General features: G+C 44.0%; 1 protein-coding gene and 1 long non-coding RNA gene across 2 annotated transcripts in view; both read left to right on the top strand.

Annotated features, from left to right (window-relative positions):
• Positions 1 to 371: 371 nt before the first annotated feature.
• On the top strand, positions 372 to 2,847 carry LOC142803403 (uncharacterized). The gene is made up of 3 exons (XR_012894097.1): positions 372 to 429; positions 641 to 713; positions 2,770 to 2,847. It is a non-coding gene; the product is annotated as an uncharacterized LOC142803403 (long non-coding RNA).
• A 3,539-nt stretch (positions 2,848 to 6,386) lies between these two features.
• The window catches only part of LOC142803027 (aminopeptidase NAALADL1-like), a 28,662-nt gene continuing 17,111 nt past the window's right edge, over positions 6,387 to 17,937 (top strand). Inside the window, exons 1-3 of the mRNA XM_075888127.1 lie at positions 6,387 to 6,766; positions 15,656 to 15,815; positions 17,711 to 17,839. Of these exons, the coding sequence (XP_075744242.1) occupies positions 6,387 to 6,766; positions 15,656 to 15,815; positions 17,711 to 17,839 (669 nt within the window). The remainder of the gene's footprint in view (positions 6,767 to 15,655; positions 15,816 to 17,710; positions 17,840 to 17,937) is intronic.

Genomic DNA, 17,937 nt, shown 5'->3' with positions numbered 1-17,937 from the left:
TCTGTTGGCTTGCCATACTAAGCGAACTCGTCCGTCGCTTTATTGCACTTGTGACATCATAGCACGTATTACCAAGAATTTGCTTTCCAAGAGCGTATTATCCACTTCCTGTTTCATACGTGCTTCAGCGCCATCATGTCTCTTACCGCCGCTCGTAGAGCCCCATGAAGGTGAAAATAGCCGCAGTTTTATCCCAACAACACGTGGTTATCTTTCTCGCAATCATATTTTTTTTTTACAAGGGGTCAATTATCGTCGGCCTAGACGGCCACGGCTGTGCAGGACGTCATCTTCTGGCCTCTAAGTGAGCAAAAAGTTAAGCCGAGAACGAGCTTGATTACGAACAGCTGAGCGGATCCTTGCATTGCCAAAAAAAGGACAGCGAGACGGTTGGTGGCGACGAAGACTGTGACGTCGTTTCTCGATGCAGTTAAGTGATTTTCCTCGAACATTTTACTTTCATTTCTCAGGTTCAGTCAAGAGTTGCGCTAGACAGATTAGTCATCCTTACTACAACTGAACGGTAACATGTATGATCATTCCATTTAACAGTGCAATGGTTTGTTCAAAAGTATTGTTTTATGAACGTCGTTGTCGTGAAGTAAAAGGTAATGCGCCCTAAAACTATGCCTTGGTGCAGGCGTCAAGCTACGGTCCGCAGGACAGTGTGCGGCCCTCGGCAAAATCTCGGAAACGCAACTCCGCCACATCTTGTATGATGGTCGAGACCACAGTTTTGATCTCAAATGGGGCTTTTACTTGTAAAACATGTTTGAAAACTGCAACCTTGTGACACGCCTGCTTGCATAAAAAGACGTAATTTCTTCTCCAGTGTTGTACGTATATTAGATTCGCCTATCATTTTTTTTCTAGTTTTGGCGCAAAGGAAACAGGTGAATCAGCCGCTAAGTTAAAACAGCCGCAAGGTCAACCCTCCTCGAAATTTTCCTAGCGGCCGCCCGCCACGTCGGCTCCTTGCAACTTGGCTATCTGCTTCAAAATATTGCCGACCCCTGCATTCGTGTATATTCCGGAAATAATCCTGCCATAACAAAACGATACATTCGGTCCTTCAAAAAATCACTTGAAAAGACAGAACAGCGCTCACTTGACCAATTCAGTACATAAAAGCCAGCGGAAAAAAAGTATAGCCATTTATGTCCTTACTTATGCCTGCACATATGACCGTATGTGTGCACCTAAACGTTTCGTTTAGGTGTACACACACCAATACATTGGTAATGATTGTGGATTTTTTATCTCAATCAAGTAATAGTCGCTCCGACTCCTTGTCCTTGCCTTAAATGGGTGAGGCATCCGCGCTACGGAAAAACTGCAATTATTGACGTTGTTCAGTTATCATGGCCCGTAACGCACATTTGTTGTTCATATACCTCCTTTATTCGACCAGTGTCACTTGGTCAGGAAAAATAAATACCGGTTATTCATAGTAAATCAATAAAACATAGTCATGGACAGTGCAACAGGCCCAGGCGGCGCTGCGAAAAACGCCGTCACCAGCGCCCCCATCGACAAGCTGGCCATAAATGGCTAGTAGAAAGAGAGCCGTCCGCAAGCGAACGTAAGGCCCTCCTCTTCGTTAGTCTTGACGCGCGGTTTTCTGGATATCATGGACCTGGCAAGCTTCTTCCTACAACCCAACTTCGCTCCAGAAAAGTAGGAAGTTCATCAAGACGAACTGCTGGTACAATGCGAAAGGTATTTCATTAATTCTGGCGTACTGCAACTGGCAATTGAAGTGCAAGCGAGCATCGCATGACATCGAGTCCAAGGCAAGCACTCCGACGTGCTTTCTGTTACGCCCTAAGTGAGTTAAACTTCGGTATGCACATGATGTCGAAGCGATGCAGCGCTTACTCGAGCCATCTGTTATACGATCAGTGAAGCTAGCTTCATCTGGCACGAATATCCCTGGCGGTTTTCGCCTTTGCACTTGCATCCTAGATGGATCTCTCGCTTCCTGTGCGTTGTACCGTTTTATTACGCGTGCTAGAATGTTCTCTTGACGGTCGTCATCCGTTTGTATATACTGCTAATGGCGATACATGCGTGTCCACTTTCTCGGTGTACAATGAAAGGAAAAACCAAGGTCTCCAAGATAGCTGCAGCAATCTCGGAGACCAACGGCCAAACTGATTGTTGTCGCTATTATTTTGCGATTTACCTGTATGACGTACGTGTTCGCATTTCCTACTCAAAGCCGTAACTTAGAGCTCTGGAAGCCATACGTGCTTAATGCTGTGTGGTGACGACAACTTCAAATTATTGGTGTTCGCGGCGTGTGCGATGTTTATCGCGCGCGTCACCTGTCTACTGCAGCAAAGCGCGCGCCGCGGTCCGAAGCTCTGCTAAGATTCATAATAAAAGTTGCCATGGTTCTCCGTCAAGGCTACTCAAAACAATAGCATTACACTTCATCGTGGTTCGGTGACGTGTCTGGCTAGCATAGAGAAATTCGTAGCTCTTTTTTTAAGCGTTCAATGTGCAAACAGACCTAATATCTGGCTCAATAATTATTTCGCATGCCATCGTTGCACCTGGTTGCGCAGCAAACTGTGCAAAGGAGTCAGGGTTTGCACTACTCAAAACTGCGTAGACAAGTGGCGCTGCGTGTCTGCCAAACTCCAGAGTGTGACGTGTATACAAGGTAGAGTATCGTGTTAATTTTACACTTAGTCACTAACGTAATCATTGCGTGTCCTGCACTTACTCTAACGTCAAAACTTTTTCTTGTTCGTTTTCGCCCAGATTGGCATAAGGGCGACTACACGCGAGGAAGCCTGGTGTCGAATTAACGAATCATGACTGAGGCTGGGAAGTCAACTGCAGACAGTAAGGCTTACTTGTTAAATGTTTTGCTTAAAAAAAATTTATGAAATGCCAAGTCATCTCTCTTGTGATTAGATCCGAAAAAGATTTGGACTTCAATACGTTAGTACTTTTTACTAAACAAGTAATAAATGTATTGATAAATGGCGGACTCCTTCCACGTTTTCCAAATAATATACGAGTTACTATTTTGTGTATAAATATGCATTGCTGTGTGTGCATATTAACCTGCCACGCACTTGTTTAGATGCACTTATTTTGTTAACTTTTTATTTATTTTTTATTTATTTAGAACACAAATATTTTATTTAAAGAAATGCACTTGACAGGTGCGCTATCGTTGTACACTTCTTTCACTTCTGTGTGAAAGAAGCATTTCTAGTTCGGTCAATAGGTATTGGAACTGTGAACTTATTGTGCTTTCGTTTGTCTTTCAATTCTTCATTCAAGGACAATTTTTGTATGCTGCGAACAATTCACTATGTATTTGTTGTTTACTATACTTGTAAAACAGATACAGGGACCTTTTGTCAGGTATTGCTATATAGACCTCTAGCTTGTGCAGCTTTGGTGTTGTTCTCGAAGAAAAAAAAAACATCTGAATCTGAAACACGTGCGCATCCATTATGCGAACGAGGCGATCCTTTTAATTGCACTAGGTTTTTGGTAAACCTTAGTGTTGGTTTGCCATAGCGATCGTACACCACATCAACCTCCACCAGCCGCACACAGTTTCATATGTCACAGAAGCGGGACGCAAAAATAGGAAGCCCTGATGACGAAGTGCCAATATGGTTCGTTTGATCTTTAGTTACGTACTCCTCACGTTTGAAACTGCGTTGGTATTCACGAGCAGGGAGCCCTTCACGCAATGCAAAGTGCAAAAAATTAACACGTGTAGCGTGCGTCATGAATATCTCGGCTGTTACGTCACGAAATCGCGCATTGTGCTGAAAACAAAATAGTGCGCTAAAGTAGCGCTATTTGGCTACCTTAGCACGCTATTGCGAGCTAAGGTACCACGCAGGAAAATTATTATTATTATTATTATTATTATTATTATTATTATTATTATTATTATTATTATTATTATTATTATTATTATTATTAATAGGTAGACGGTGCGCAATAGATCTTCGAAATTTTTATCCTATAGTTTTGTTTTACAGCTTCTACTGCGCGAGGCGTTCTTGCTGAAGAAGTTCACAAAATCAATTTAAGCTCACGCTGTGTATGTGTGGTGGTTCCGGCGCACCTATTCAACACGATTGGAGCTTTGGAAACATTCGGCGAATTCCAAGCAGTGTGGGAACCGAGTTCATGCCAAGCATCGGCGAGGCATTTCTCGCTTCGAGTTACGTTTTACGAGGTGGACCGACGTATTTGGAGAAGACTAGAGTTTATGGTCCGACGTTACGCCGGCGCTTACGTTAAAATGATGCTCACCGCCCGCTTGACAACAACGTCATTAGCGATGAAGGCAGGAAGGTGGTTTCATTAAGATAAAGCACGTAGGAGTAGAAGTACATGTTGATATCACAGAAGGTCACATGAATTTTGAAGTTGTGCGAGATGAAACGTAAGAAAGTGGCGAGAACGATGTGCGTTTTATTTCAAGATTAATGAAAAACATTTTGTGGAAAAGGCACTGGCGGGCCTGCTACTTTCTGTTAGAAAAGGTAGGGGTGTGCGAGAGTAATTAGCGACAATCAAACACTGAATGACTTCTACTGCGTTAACAAGTGTACAAATATGAAGATCCCCGAATGATAAGGCATACTCGAGTTTTGAGCGTTTTATAAAGCAGCAGTTTTAATAAAACAGGTGCTAATGAAAAGAATGCGGTTTGCGTTGTTAATCACATTTTGATAGGGCTATTCATGTCAAATTGTTATCAATGTGAACACCTCGATATTTGTTAGTATCAGATCACAACTGAGAATTAGTTATATAAACTACAAGGCTAGTGCAGTCACTACTTCCTCGAGAGATCCTCAATAATTTGCACATTTTACTATTCAGTTCCGTGGAGCAGAGCGAACACCCGAAGACAATGCTGTCAAGATCAGATTAAAGTTCTGATGAATCATGCGTGTTATTATTCGGTAGATAACAAAATAATCGCCCCGCCGCGGTGGTCTAGTGGCTAAGGTACTCGGCTGCTGACCCGCAGGGCGCGGGTTCGAATCCCGGCTGCGGCGGCTGCATTTCCGATGGAGGCGGAAATGTTGTAGGCCCATGTGCTCAGATTTGGGTGCACGTTAAAGAACCCCAGGTGGTCTAAATTTCCGGAGCCCTCTACTACGGCGTCTCTCATAATCATAGAGTGCTTTTGGGACTTTAAACTCCACATATCAATCAATAAAATCAAAATAATCGGCAAATAGCCTGATTGTCAATATAATGCAGGATGGAAGGTCATTATTGTAAATTAGAAAGAGTAGGGGTCCACGGACATAACCATGCTGCACATTAGATGTTACGGAACACTGGCGTGAGTTATGAGCGCCAGCTGTTACATGTTGAGTTTTGTTAGATAAGAAGCATTCAATCCACCTTTATATAATTTAGTAAATATTTAGCGTGCTTAGTTTTAGTAGGAATAAGCAGTGAGAAACGACGTCGAAAGGTTTTAAAATATTACTGAAAATGCAGTCGATAATGGAGCCAGTGTCAGATGCTGAAAAAAAGTCGTTGGTGAAGAGTAGTGGTTGGCTTTCGCATGAGTAGTGTTCGCTAAAACCATGCTGACTCTTGTGAAAAGAGTTATTTTATTAGAGAAATACAATTTAATTAGAGAATACAATTAAGTTAGACAATACAATGAAGTTAGAATAAATCATATATTCGGCTTACATGGTAAGCTATAGTCAAATATTGTACCTGTTTTGGAAGGGTTAATCACCTGGTTTAGGCACAGGAGCCACCTTCCACGCCCTCCAGTCACTGGGCAATCAGGCTTGTTGCAATGACTGCGAAAAAAGTTGTGGGAAAACGACTGATCAAAAAATGGCCGTCTGCTAAAAAAATTGGGGAGCAATTCCGTCTATGCCACGTGCTGACACTTTCATTTTAAATATGAGCTGAAAAAGGTCCAATTGATCAATGATTATTTTTCCCATTCAAGAATATCCTGAATCAGCTTGAATTGGTGATTGATTAGAGTTGTCGAGAGAAAATGCGTTTCATAAATACATCTAGCAAAGTTTCACAGCCCCTGTTACATTAAATCGCCAAACCAAGTTCGTTACAAAGGTAGATGTTCTTATTTTTCTTACCATTTACAATGCACAAAAACTTACGAGGGTCAGACTGTAGGCGAGATGGAAGTGTATCGCTAAAGAAACTATCTTTAGGAACTGCATAAGCTTCTTTGTATTCTGAGAATGCACTGTGATAAGCCACCAATCTCTCTCTGGTATCAGATATAGAAGCACCGCGGTGAAGTCGCTGTTTACGGCTTTAATGCAGACTAGCCACGATTTGACTAACCGTGTACCTATAAAGAGATATACTTCTCATGTTGTTTCTAACGAATGTGTAATGCCTGGCGGCCCGATCATGAACCTGACACGATTGTCGAACGCAGGCCCGCACAGGCGCACAGCAACAGGAAGGCTTGCGCAGGGAGTGCCTTGGCTTTACTGGCGACGGCCGCAGTTTTTCTGCTGGTCGGACGCTATGTGGTTCCATCGAACAGCCAAAGCGAAGGCGCTCCACAGCTTCCAGGCGGCCCTGCAGATGGAAACAGCGAGCAGGGGACGTCACAGCGTACGACAGACTCTTCCGCCGCATGTGGGACCAGCAGCCCAGGCGGCGGCGATGCTTTCGTCCAACTTGAGAGCGTCCATCGAGAGGTCGACACAGACTTGCTCGTTGAGGCCATCGTAGACCAGACGTTAGAGGAACACGTGCGGTAAGGAAAGCTTTGATGTACCGTGTTTTTCAACGAAAAACACTGCTTTGTAAAAGAAATGGGCCCAGTTTCGATATATTGGTCCAGTGGAGTTCTTTAAAGTGTCAGTAGCTAAATACGCGCTCAATGATGAAAAATACTTCAGAATATTCAGCCACGACACGTTTCGCCCTGCGATCTTAAATATAGCAAACTTGTTTAAGAAGGCATAGGCGTCTGCACGAGGGGAATGTCTGCCTCTCTCTTAATCACCCAAGGGGGAAGGGGCGCAAAGTCTGCTCCATACATTCTCTTAATAGGGAGGGCGGGCCGCTGCGACGAAATTTCGCACAACCCCCCCCCCCCTCCTTCTGCTCACGCCTAAGGAAAAAGGGACAGTGCCACTGGTTCCTTTAATAGGGAGGCAATCACCGGGCTAATTCCAAGGGCGTATCGGTGCCCCGAAATGCGTAATGATAGCGCGGATAATTTAGTGTTGGTCTAAAGAACGAGGCAGAGCCGAGCCCCGCCACCGTGGTTGCAGAAATATTTTCGCTCACTAGGAATACGGAACTTCACCAAGTTGCAAACGCGTATTCTGTACATTACTCTTTACTTACACTGAAATATTGAGTCAGTAATGATTAAAAGCCCAAGTATTGTCCCTTTTGATGTAGTTTCCTGTTCAACTAATTTAATTATGTTGGTGCATTGATCGAGATTTCTACCCCGCCGCGGTGGTCTAGTGGCAAAGGTACTCGGCTGCTGATTCGCAGGTCGCGGGATCAAATGCCGGCTGTGGCGGCTGCATTTCCGATGGAGGCGGAAATGGTGTAGGCCCGTGTACTCAGATTTGGGTGCACGTTAAAGAACCCCACGTGGTCGAAATTTCCGAAGCCCTCCACTACGGCGTCTCTCATAATCATATATGGTGGTTTCGGGACGTTAAACCCCACAAATCAATCAATCAGGCAGAGCCGAAAGGTGGTAACCAAACAAAAATATATTCTCAGATAAGGCAGAACAAACAACAAACTTTTACACTCTGCAGCTATCAGAATCAGAAAGGTTTTTATTTTCCAACAAAATTGTTGGGGGTCCTTCAGTCGAAAAGCTGCATCATACAGCTTGAATGTGCCTTAAAGCCGTCACATGGCAGCAGTGACATCAAAATTAGCATTCATACATGTTTTAAGTACATATCCAGAAAAAAATTACAATTTTAATGAATTAAAAAATTAACCCATTGAATAACCCATAAATAACGATATTTATAAAAATACATATATGATGCTTTTAGAAAGGTGAAACGTCTTAATGCATTGGTATACATAAAAGCAGTGGACGTTACAACATAAAGAAAATGACTTGTACAAACATGGCTGCGAAGCATAATGGTATATTTTAATTTTTATCGAAGCACTGAGGCAGAAACACGCGAAAAAGCAAAAAGAAACGTGAAAGTGTAAAAACCGTTTACTTTATCCCTTCATTCATACTTGAAAAGGTATTTTCGTATTTGTTTGCGCGTCAAAATATTTGGAATAAATCTTTCCCTTCCCAATTTATTTAGTATCGAAGGCGGGCTGTGCCGCAGAGATTGCGTAATTTGTGCGCCTGTATGGTGCCGACCACATTCGTGGCTACGAGTGCGCGAGTCACTATTTTTCTATTCGAGCCATGACGCATATTTTAAAAAGGATTTGATATTGTCGGAGCCGAAACAAAATGAATACAGAAGTCGCTATTCGCAAAGACTTGTCACACGTAATATCTTATCTTTTTGAAAAAGCAGCGCAGTGGAATAAAAATTGGGTACATTCGCTGTTTGTCGAAGCGCGCGTTTTTGAAGTTGAAAAAGTGCCGGAATGTTGCCTTTTGTGGTGCTGGCCCACCCAAGCGCAAAATAGGTAAGATGCGATTCAAAGAGGGCATAATATATCTGCAATTTTACCCTTTCCGGAAAAACATGCCAACAGCGAAATTGCACACCAGCGGCAGATCAAATATAGTACGACACCACTCACGAGATACTCCGATAAATTCAAGAAAAACGGGCACAAACAAGACCTCACGCTAAATGGTGGTTGTGGTTATAAGAAGGAAAAGAAGAGTGTCACGTGTAAATATCGCAAAAATATCGACGCGGACCACCGAGCGCTGAGGGACAAAGAAGAAGAGCGCGGTGGCACGGGTGGCACGAGGCGCACTCGCAGTGTTCGGGCCAAGGCGTGGAATTCTGAGCTCGGACGGGCGAGACGCAGGCGTGTGTACGGAGAACTACGGAGCCGGGTGAGGTTCAGGGTGGCCGAGGATTCAGGTGCCAGGGGAGTTGCTGGTGAATCGAGGATCGCCGAGCGGTGCCGAGCCGTATCGAGCGACGCGCCAGACTCGGACGTGGGCCGCGAGCTCACGAGCTGTGCACCCGAGGATACCTGGCTGTGCCCTGGCCAAGGCGAGGAACACAGGTGACTGAGCTGCCGCACCGCTGCTGTGGCGAGCAGCATTTCAGCACGGTACAGACGGTGCTGTGCTGGCCAGAACCCGCACGTGGAACTGCTACGCCCGGGCGGTGATCAAGAGCTCGGAAAGAAGGTCTGGGGTCGCGCTGGTCCGGGCATCTCCTAGACGACGCCACCGCTGCTCGAGAGTCGTGAGTCCACGGGACTCTTTTCCTCATGTGCCGTGGCGGTAGTCCCGGCGGCGTCCATACCACTGACATTTTATAGCCTTTCTTTTGTATATAAACGTTTAAGCTCGTCTCCCTGTCTGTTTCCTGCGCCGCTGCACAATAGTGGAAATGCTCGAACCGTCCTAAACATCGCAAAGAGAAAAGTGAGCCCGATAACTGTCAGCATCAGCATGCGACACCTCGACAGTAGCTCACAAGAGATGGGGGTGAAGAGGGATTTAAAAGGTAGGATTAAAAGTAGAGAGATAGAGATAAGCAAGGACAGCGAGTGACGACATAAGATAGATAGGAAAGATGGAAGCACGGTCACGGGAGTGCGAGGACGGGACACCACTTGCGAGAGCTCTTGTTGGTGACAGGAGCTGGCGTAGGACCAACCCAGTCGGCCAGAGCTGCGCTGTCGTCGGAGATCGCGAGGGCACAACCGGTCGGCACGGAATTCAGAGAGCGAATGCAGAATGCAACTACAATGCAATCTCATACGTTAAATATCCAAACACACTTATGCACTAGAATTTCCGTCAAGAGTATGCAGTCCAGAGTTCCTGGAGCGAATCTTGAATGCTTCTCTTCCAAAAAAACAATCAAAATTCAGCGCCGGTTGTCGTGACGCTGCGTTCAAGGTTTCTTTTCCAGGAAACTCTCGCGTCGTCAACTAACCGCACTTCAAAACAAAACTTCTTCGCCGGCAACACATCAGCCATGCACTCAGGCGCTGCTACTGCAAGTCACGTACGTCTTCGTCCACTGGCGAAAAACAATATTTCCTGCTTTGTCACTGGAACAAGCCTATGTCTGCTGGCGGAAAACACTCCCTTCATCTTCTCCTCTGACTCCCTCCGCTGCTTGCTTTTATGCACTAGCGGCTGGGTTCCCGAAATTTCTAGGCGTTTCGTGGGCGCTCCGCACCACCAAAGCCGGGGAAGGGAGAAACCTTTCTCGTAACGTGACGCAACTCTGCAGCACCACGCCCATTTGCTTCGAGATGTTTCTACAGAGTTCGCTGGGTGTAACTTTAGATCCGAGGATGTTGGTCGGCCTGGCGGCGGCGCTTTTGAAGGACAAAAGAGGTACTCGCGGCGTCTTTTGATGCTTCTTTCTTCGTTGCGCCGGCTTCTGTCGAGTCTGCTTGGCGCCCGGTATTCATGCAGCCGTTAGAAATCAAAGGCGCGTGCTTTCTTGAGCACTCGTTTGTGGTAGACACGTTTTTTTTGTTTTAACCACAATTAAGCGCACGTGCCTCACTTTTTTCAGACTGAGCAGGAAAGAACATGTATGTGAGAAAACATCGTGAAGCACACGTAACTGAGCACAAAAAATAAAGAAAAAATGTGCAGCAAACGTACATTCTGGCAAACTTATAAACGCACTCGCAATTCCACAGTCAGAAGTACCTTTCGATAATTCATTCTATGTTTTATTTAAAAAAAGAAGAGCAGAAACAGCCCAGAATTCGGATTCCGAAACAAGGCCGCTGAGTTTTTTAGGCACGTCTATGGAGCTGGTACCTACAAAATAGCACCAGTCTTGAAGCCATCCCGCTCATGCTTGCGGTACACTCAAAGAAAAGATGGAATAGAAAGGTCGTCTTTATGTCCCCCAACAATAACCTTCATCTGCCTTTCGTTCATTTTCTTACATTAGACAGCTATATTTCACTGTTAGCGTGACAGTGGGGGTCAATGAAATAGCGTTACTGCGCAGCAAACGTTCTTTACGGACAGCGTCTTCTAGTTTTTTTTTTATCATTTAAAGATGATGAGCTTTATTCAGTACAATACAGTGCAATAAAAAAAGTTGATATAATACAGAAGGCGGTCCCAAAGTAAAAACTGTCAGGGGGACCTCCTGTGAATTCATGTATAAAAATATAGAACAAAGATTGGCAACTGAGGAAAAAACAGCAAGCGAATAAAACAAAATTAACGTAATGAAAATTATTATTGAAACTTATAGTAGTTCAAAATATTTACATGTAAGTGTTAAACAGGAGATAACTAATTGGATTAAATGACTATAACATAACACATACATAACACTAACTAATACAGTGTCACTTCAGAACCTATACACGTACATATAAATGCATATAACTGTATTTAAACACACATATATATACACATACATATGTATTCAGGTGTCGCATGTTGTTAGTAAGAACTGTTTTAAATGCCGCCGGAAACAATGTAATGAGGGGCTTGATTTAATAATTGATGGTAGTGAGTTCCAGAAAGAAATTGCAGAAAACAAGACTGTCATTTTGCCGTAGTTAGTGTTTACTTTTGGAAGCAGAAGGTTACTATTTTCAGAAAACTGTGTGTTATTAGTATTGTCGAGATGTGTGAGGGGAAGTATGTCAGTGGGAATGTCACCGACTCTACTTCTGAATAATGAAATTCCAAGTTTGAGTCGAAAGGTGGTAATGAACGGTAGAATCTCGAGAGTGCTAAAGAGGGGTGCTGCTGATGCTGTGTAGGAACTATGTGTGATAATTCGGACTGCTCTTTTCTGAACGTGACTGAGAGATGTTAGGTGTGTGGCGTAGGTATTGGCCCAGGATGAAATGCAGTAGGTTAGGTGACTATTAATGAAAGCATAGTAAAGTGATTTTAAAATGTGTTGCTGAAAACAATGCCTTGTGCGAATGAGTATGCGGATGCCAAAAGCAGTCTTCTAGATGACAGAATTCACGTGAATGTTATATTTGAGTTGAGGGTCTAATGTAACACCTAGAAAAATAGCGGACTTTGATGGGGTGATGACGCAGTTGTCAATGTATATTTCGGGTTAAATCGTAACGCTTTTTTGGGACGAGTGAAATAACATAAAAGTTGTTTTAACAGGGTTGATTTTCAATAAGTTATTTTTGCACCATGAAACAAGTTTCGCGACATCAGTGATTAATTTTGCTAGTAGATTGTTAAGATCTTTGTCACTAGAAAATATTGTGGTATCGTCAGCATAAAGGATGCAGTCAGATGAGTTAAGTGATGATGGTAAGTCGTTATTGTAGATACGAAGCATGAGAGATCCCAGAATTGAGCCTTGTGGGACTCCCTGGTTAGTTATTATTGGTGAGGACAAAACAGCGCCAAAATTGACAACCTGGGTTCTGTTATTGAGATAGCTTTGTAAAAGGGCTAAAGTAGGCCCACAGATTCCCAAGGAATGAAGTTTAGCATACAAAATAGAGTGGTTTATAGTGTCGAAGGCTTTAGTTAAATCTATAAATAACGCCCCTGTCCAGAGCCCCTTATCGATGGACTGTTTTATGCTATCTGTTAGTTTAATCAGTGCTAATACCGTACGATCCCGCGACCTGCGGTATAGCAGTGAAGAAACATAACCTCTAGCCTTTAGAACACCATGGCGGCGGGTAATGCAGATTGAGCTGCAATGAGTGAAAAATGCAGAATTGGTTGAAAAATGAATTTGGCTTCACAATAAAGCAATGCAGTTGCTTCGAATTTATCGGCAGCCCTCAAGGACGTCTCCCAGCGTTGGAATGCTTTTGTTATTAGGCAATAAATCTCCGTGATTGAATTTGTGAACAAAAGGCCGTGTAGACGGTTATTTGTTCTGCAGGTTTTTCATACCACCTTTAAGCAAGATGTCCAAATGGAATGCGACAATAATCAATCATGCACCAATTTGGGAAAGCTGCAACGCTCAAACTAATGCGAAGCTTTGAATCCGGTGCCTGTTAGCTATTTTACTTTTGTAATACAGTATATTACACCGTTAGTTTGCCTCGATGGAACAGTGGTTACGAAGCCCGGCTGCTGATCTGAATGTCACGGGTTCGGTCACAGCTGCGGCGATTGTATTTTGATGGAGACGAAATAGGAGCCCGTGTACTGTGCGATGTCTGTACACATTGATGTGGGACCGCAGGCTAAAGCCTCCCGAAAAATTGACCTTGCAATTTTGACACCGAAAAATCCACTGCACTGTGGGGAGCAAACCTGTGGATGCCCGTCGTCGAGCGGCCGCTCCAAGCGGATTAAATGCCGCGCCAAAGTGCGCCGCGCGCCCTGTGGCATAAGCAGTATATGCGCACATAAAACTTCGTTTTTCTTCAATGGCGCTTATTATAAATTTTTCAACTTCAATGTACCTTTTCTAGAAAAGCATTGAATTGATTTCGATGATACCTTGAATGCATCAGCCAAAACAAGTTGAAAACAATCTCAACTAAAAAACTGCCGATTTTGTATAAAGTGAAGCTATAGAAAAGATCAAACACCAAATGCACCCCTTGTGGCTTTGTGCATGCAGTAAATTTTTTTTCCCCAAAACTTCATAAAGGATATTGTATTCTTAGTTCACATGCGACCTATGTGTTTCTAAAATAATATGATTGAATGTCATTATATTCCTTTTCGTGGTTGCAGAGAAAAAGTATATTGAATTACTGAACCCACTTCAAAATTTGGGAGTGGGCCATATGAAGCATAGACAATCTAGGCGTAAGAATGGGAATCGCGTGAAAAGCAGTGCCATTACTGGTGAGCCCGTGAAATTTTATGTGAATAATTGAAGTAGTTTCTAAAATGTTCCGTGAAAATGTCACAGCTTTGCCGCCAAGGCAACGCAATGAACGCGATAGCAACAAATTGGAAGGTCACGCGCAGAACGGCAAGCAGAACGAAACGTGCCCCGCGTTTCTCGTGCACAAAAGACGCACGAAACGTACTCGCAGGTACATACATATTAACGCGAATAAGCGTCTCAGTTGTTACTTCGCTGTGTATGAAAATCGCACCCTTTTCGCAAACGAAGGCTGTGCGACGACTGCAGTGACCTTTGTGGGCCCGGTAACTACAACAGAATCGTTCCGACGAAACTCAAAGGCTAGACAAGATGTGCGATTCTCCCCACTGCAAGATTAGGGCGCACGATCAAGCGTACACCCCTTATTCTGTACGCGGGCCTAAGTGCGCATGAGAAATGAGAGCCGCCGCGCGCTCATTGCGCCACCTTGCTGTTAATGCTGAAAACACGATAGCTCCCCCCACGAGACGCCCGCCAACAACGGTAAGTGGTAAATATGAATAGCTTGAAATAGCTTGCCATTTGAACGGTGAATGAGGCAGCTTTCGGAGGCTGAATGGTTAACGCCTCGCATTCAGGACGGGGAAGTCCCACGTTCGATTCCGCGCGCACTTGCCCCCTGCCTCTTGGCACCTCAGAAGTCCGCAGCAGTGGTAGGCTGCTTTGTACAGCACCAGGCCGGACCTGCAACTTCGGCTGGTGACTTGGGCGAGGACGTCGCGGCTAGGCACTGCCTGGACGCCACAACCGGCAGCCTGAAGGCCGACCACAACGCTACTCTTTATTTTTTTAAATATTATTTTACTTTTTTGGCATTCTGACGAATAAAGTTTTTCGCCACCACCAGAGTCCTTTTCCTAAGATTTTTTTTTTATTTCTAGCGTTTTCATATATATATAGGTACACATATACGGTGCATGACATCGACGCCGACGTTTACGTCAAGGCCGGCGACGAAATCCAGCCGCGAGTGTCCATGTAATTGCTATCGCAATAAAGACTGACATATACCATTTCCCCTATACTATGCCCCCTTAGAGACGAACACCAGGCGATCGAAATTTCCGAAGCCCTCCATTATTTATTTATTTATTTGTCATACTGTCATTATGACGTGTCTCTCAGTCATACATCATACATCGTGGTTTTGGGACGCAAAACGCCAGATATTATATATGCCCCGCTGTGGTTATTAGCGGCTAAGGTACTCGGCTGCGGACGCACAGGTCGCGGGATCGAATCCCGGCTCCGGCGGCTGCATTTTCCGTGGAGGTGAAAATGCTGTGGGACCGTGTGTTCAGATTAGGGTAAATGCGTTAAAAAACCCCAGGTGGTCGAAGTTTTCGAAGCCGTTCACTACGGCGTCTCTCATAATCATATGGTAGTATTGAGACGTTAAATCGCACATATAATATCAATAAAAACACCATATATTACTGGACTTTCACATCTAAAGGAACTAAAAGAAGGATAGCAAGAGTGTGTTCTTGTGTGTTACCAGAGCTGCTAACTGAACAATTTCTGCTGTTCTGTACACTTATCCACCTGAACAGGCGTAGTGCGACTATTGAGAGCAGAAAATATTGCCGCAGGCGAAATCTTCACTGTAAAGTGTGCCGGTTCAATTATCGCTAATTAACATCGTGCTTTATTTACGGATGCAGGTTTCTCGCCAGGGAGCCCCACGTAGCTGGCAGTCCACGTGAAGAGCAGGAGTTGGCACAATACGTAGCCGACCGACTCACCGAGTACGGGTTCGACGAAGTTCAGTTGCAGCCCTACCACGTGCTCCTCACCTACGCCAATGCCTCGGACCCAAACACGGTGCGCGCACGATAGGAATAATTTTGTTCGCGTTCGTCAATTTGTTTCGAGTTATCCTAAACAAAAAGAAAAAAAAACTATCGCTGTGGTAGCCGTCATCTTGGGGCATTGCCAGAGAAACGTATTTGATGCGGTACGTAATTTTATTCAAGAATTTAAACGCATGCCAATAAAACGTCTGCTTTAATATATACTCAAAGAATACTAGTGATATAATAAGTAGTGTGAATAAATCTAGGGCATGCTTCGATTTTGATTGGGTGAGGTAAGCTCAACTGTCTGATCAGCTCAAAATTTCAGTCTTTTCACATGGTATTAGCTCTCATATTTATTGGTTCATTTTTATTGTATCATTATTTTGTTTATTTGTAAACAGTTATTTGCACCTTTTTTTCTTTATTTGTGCATTTTTGTAATAGGCTGGCAGCGATTGTATAGTGTTGACATACAGGCTACTATAACTTTTCTTGGCCAATTCCTCTGAGAGGATATGTGCCAGTGTTCACAGGCAACACACAAACAATCTAGCTGTTTGTAATCTCACATTACAGAGAGAACTTTAGCCATGCTTCTTAATTTTCTTCATTAGTTCTTGGACGCGTTTTGTTTTTTACAATTTGGCCAGTAATGTTAAGTGCACTTTCATTACAAATGCGAATAAATACAACCGAGGTTGACATACGTGCAACGATACAAGACTCGGATGTATTTTTTCTGCAGCACGTGGTTACATTTTCTTTGATACAGGAGTCAATCTCGCATTCTGCTAAAAATACAATAATGTAATGATGCATGAATAGGATATAACTACCACAATAATAAAGAAACGTACAGTCCACTTAAAATCTATGGGTGAGTGACAAAAACGTTACCGAGGTTCTTTGGAACACGCTGTATAGTAAACTTAATCATAATCTAAGGCAATGGTTATTTGTGTGAATCCTTGTTAACTGGCTGATTAGTTCGCTTATTAACATGCATATTACAGTGACGTCCCCCAATGTGGCTTTCTTCTCACATTCATTCGGCATTCACACGTTTGGATTTTTATATGCGAAGCAGCTGTTTGAATAGTCTGTGTAATGCTGTCCCTCCGTCTGCGCCGCGCTCCCCTGGCCGCAGATGTTGAGGCGGTGCCACGTACGTCACGCCTTCCTTCGCAGTGCGCGAGTGTTGACGTCATTCTTTTTCTAGCATGGCGCCGCGTGTCATCTCCCTCGCTTCACCTTCTCCACTACTCGCAACGTTCGAGAACACATCAAGCAAACAGTTTTTCTGCGATGAAACTTACAGGAGACCAAACCCGCCTTCTGTGTTTTTGCATTTAAAACATACGTTTACTCGAGTAAACGCCACACCTAGTTTCGCTTCAAACCCTTCTTCCAGCACCCCCGTCAACGCCCGTTTCCACCGGGTCAATGGCGTGTGCACCACTGCTGCTTCGCATTCTATCAGGGTTTTCTTCGAGGGGATGGTTCAATTTTTTTAAAACCGAGGTGTAATTACTGTGGAAGTGTATGCACATATCCGACTTCCGTGCTCAACGGTTCCAGCTTTCATTTTGTACATATTAAATGTGCTATTTACTTAAATTTTCATTAAGGTTTTCGTGAAGACCGCCGTTCATCCATACGTCGTACAGCAGTGTCTCTTGAATATGGCCTATCGTGTGGATGGATCATTACGAAATGAAAGCGACAAGCTTTTTGCTGTTTCGACGCACGTGTCCCTACTGATCAGCGGTTGCGGCGTTTCCAAGAGGTCTTGCATTTCCTGAGATATGTCATTCACATCGGAGCGATGCAAACATGCATTACCAACAGCCTTTGCATAGTTGTTGTGTCGAAAAAAGAAAAACAAAACAAAAACAGCAGTCTTGTATATTTGCTACGCAGGTGCAGCTCCTGAACGCTACAACAGGCGAAGTTGTTCTCGAGGCGGCTTTCCAAGAAAAGACAGTTGACGGCGTCGACACTGACATCGGCCCTGCTTTTCTTGCATACTCCCCGCCAGGAGATGTTCTGGTAGGCATTTATGGAGTGCTGGAAGAAAGAACGCGGAGTGTGCGCGTTTGTGGTACGTTTATGTCTTTGTGTGTACGATTTTGGCACGTAATTAATTG

The sequence above is a fragment of the Rhipicephalus microplus genome, chromosome 3, assembly GCF_043290135.1.
Source record: "Rhipicephalus microplus isolate Deutch F79 chromosome 3, USDA_Rmic, whole genome shotgun sequence".
Taxonomy (NCBI): domain Eukaryota; kingdom Metazoa; phylum Arthropoda; class Arachnida; order Ixodida; family Ixodidae; genus Rhipicephalus; species Rhipicephalus microplus.
This window is presented reverse-complemented; position numbering and strand designations above follow the sequence as displayed.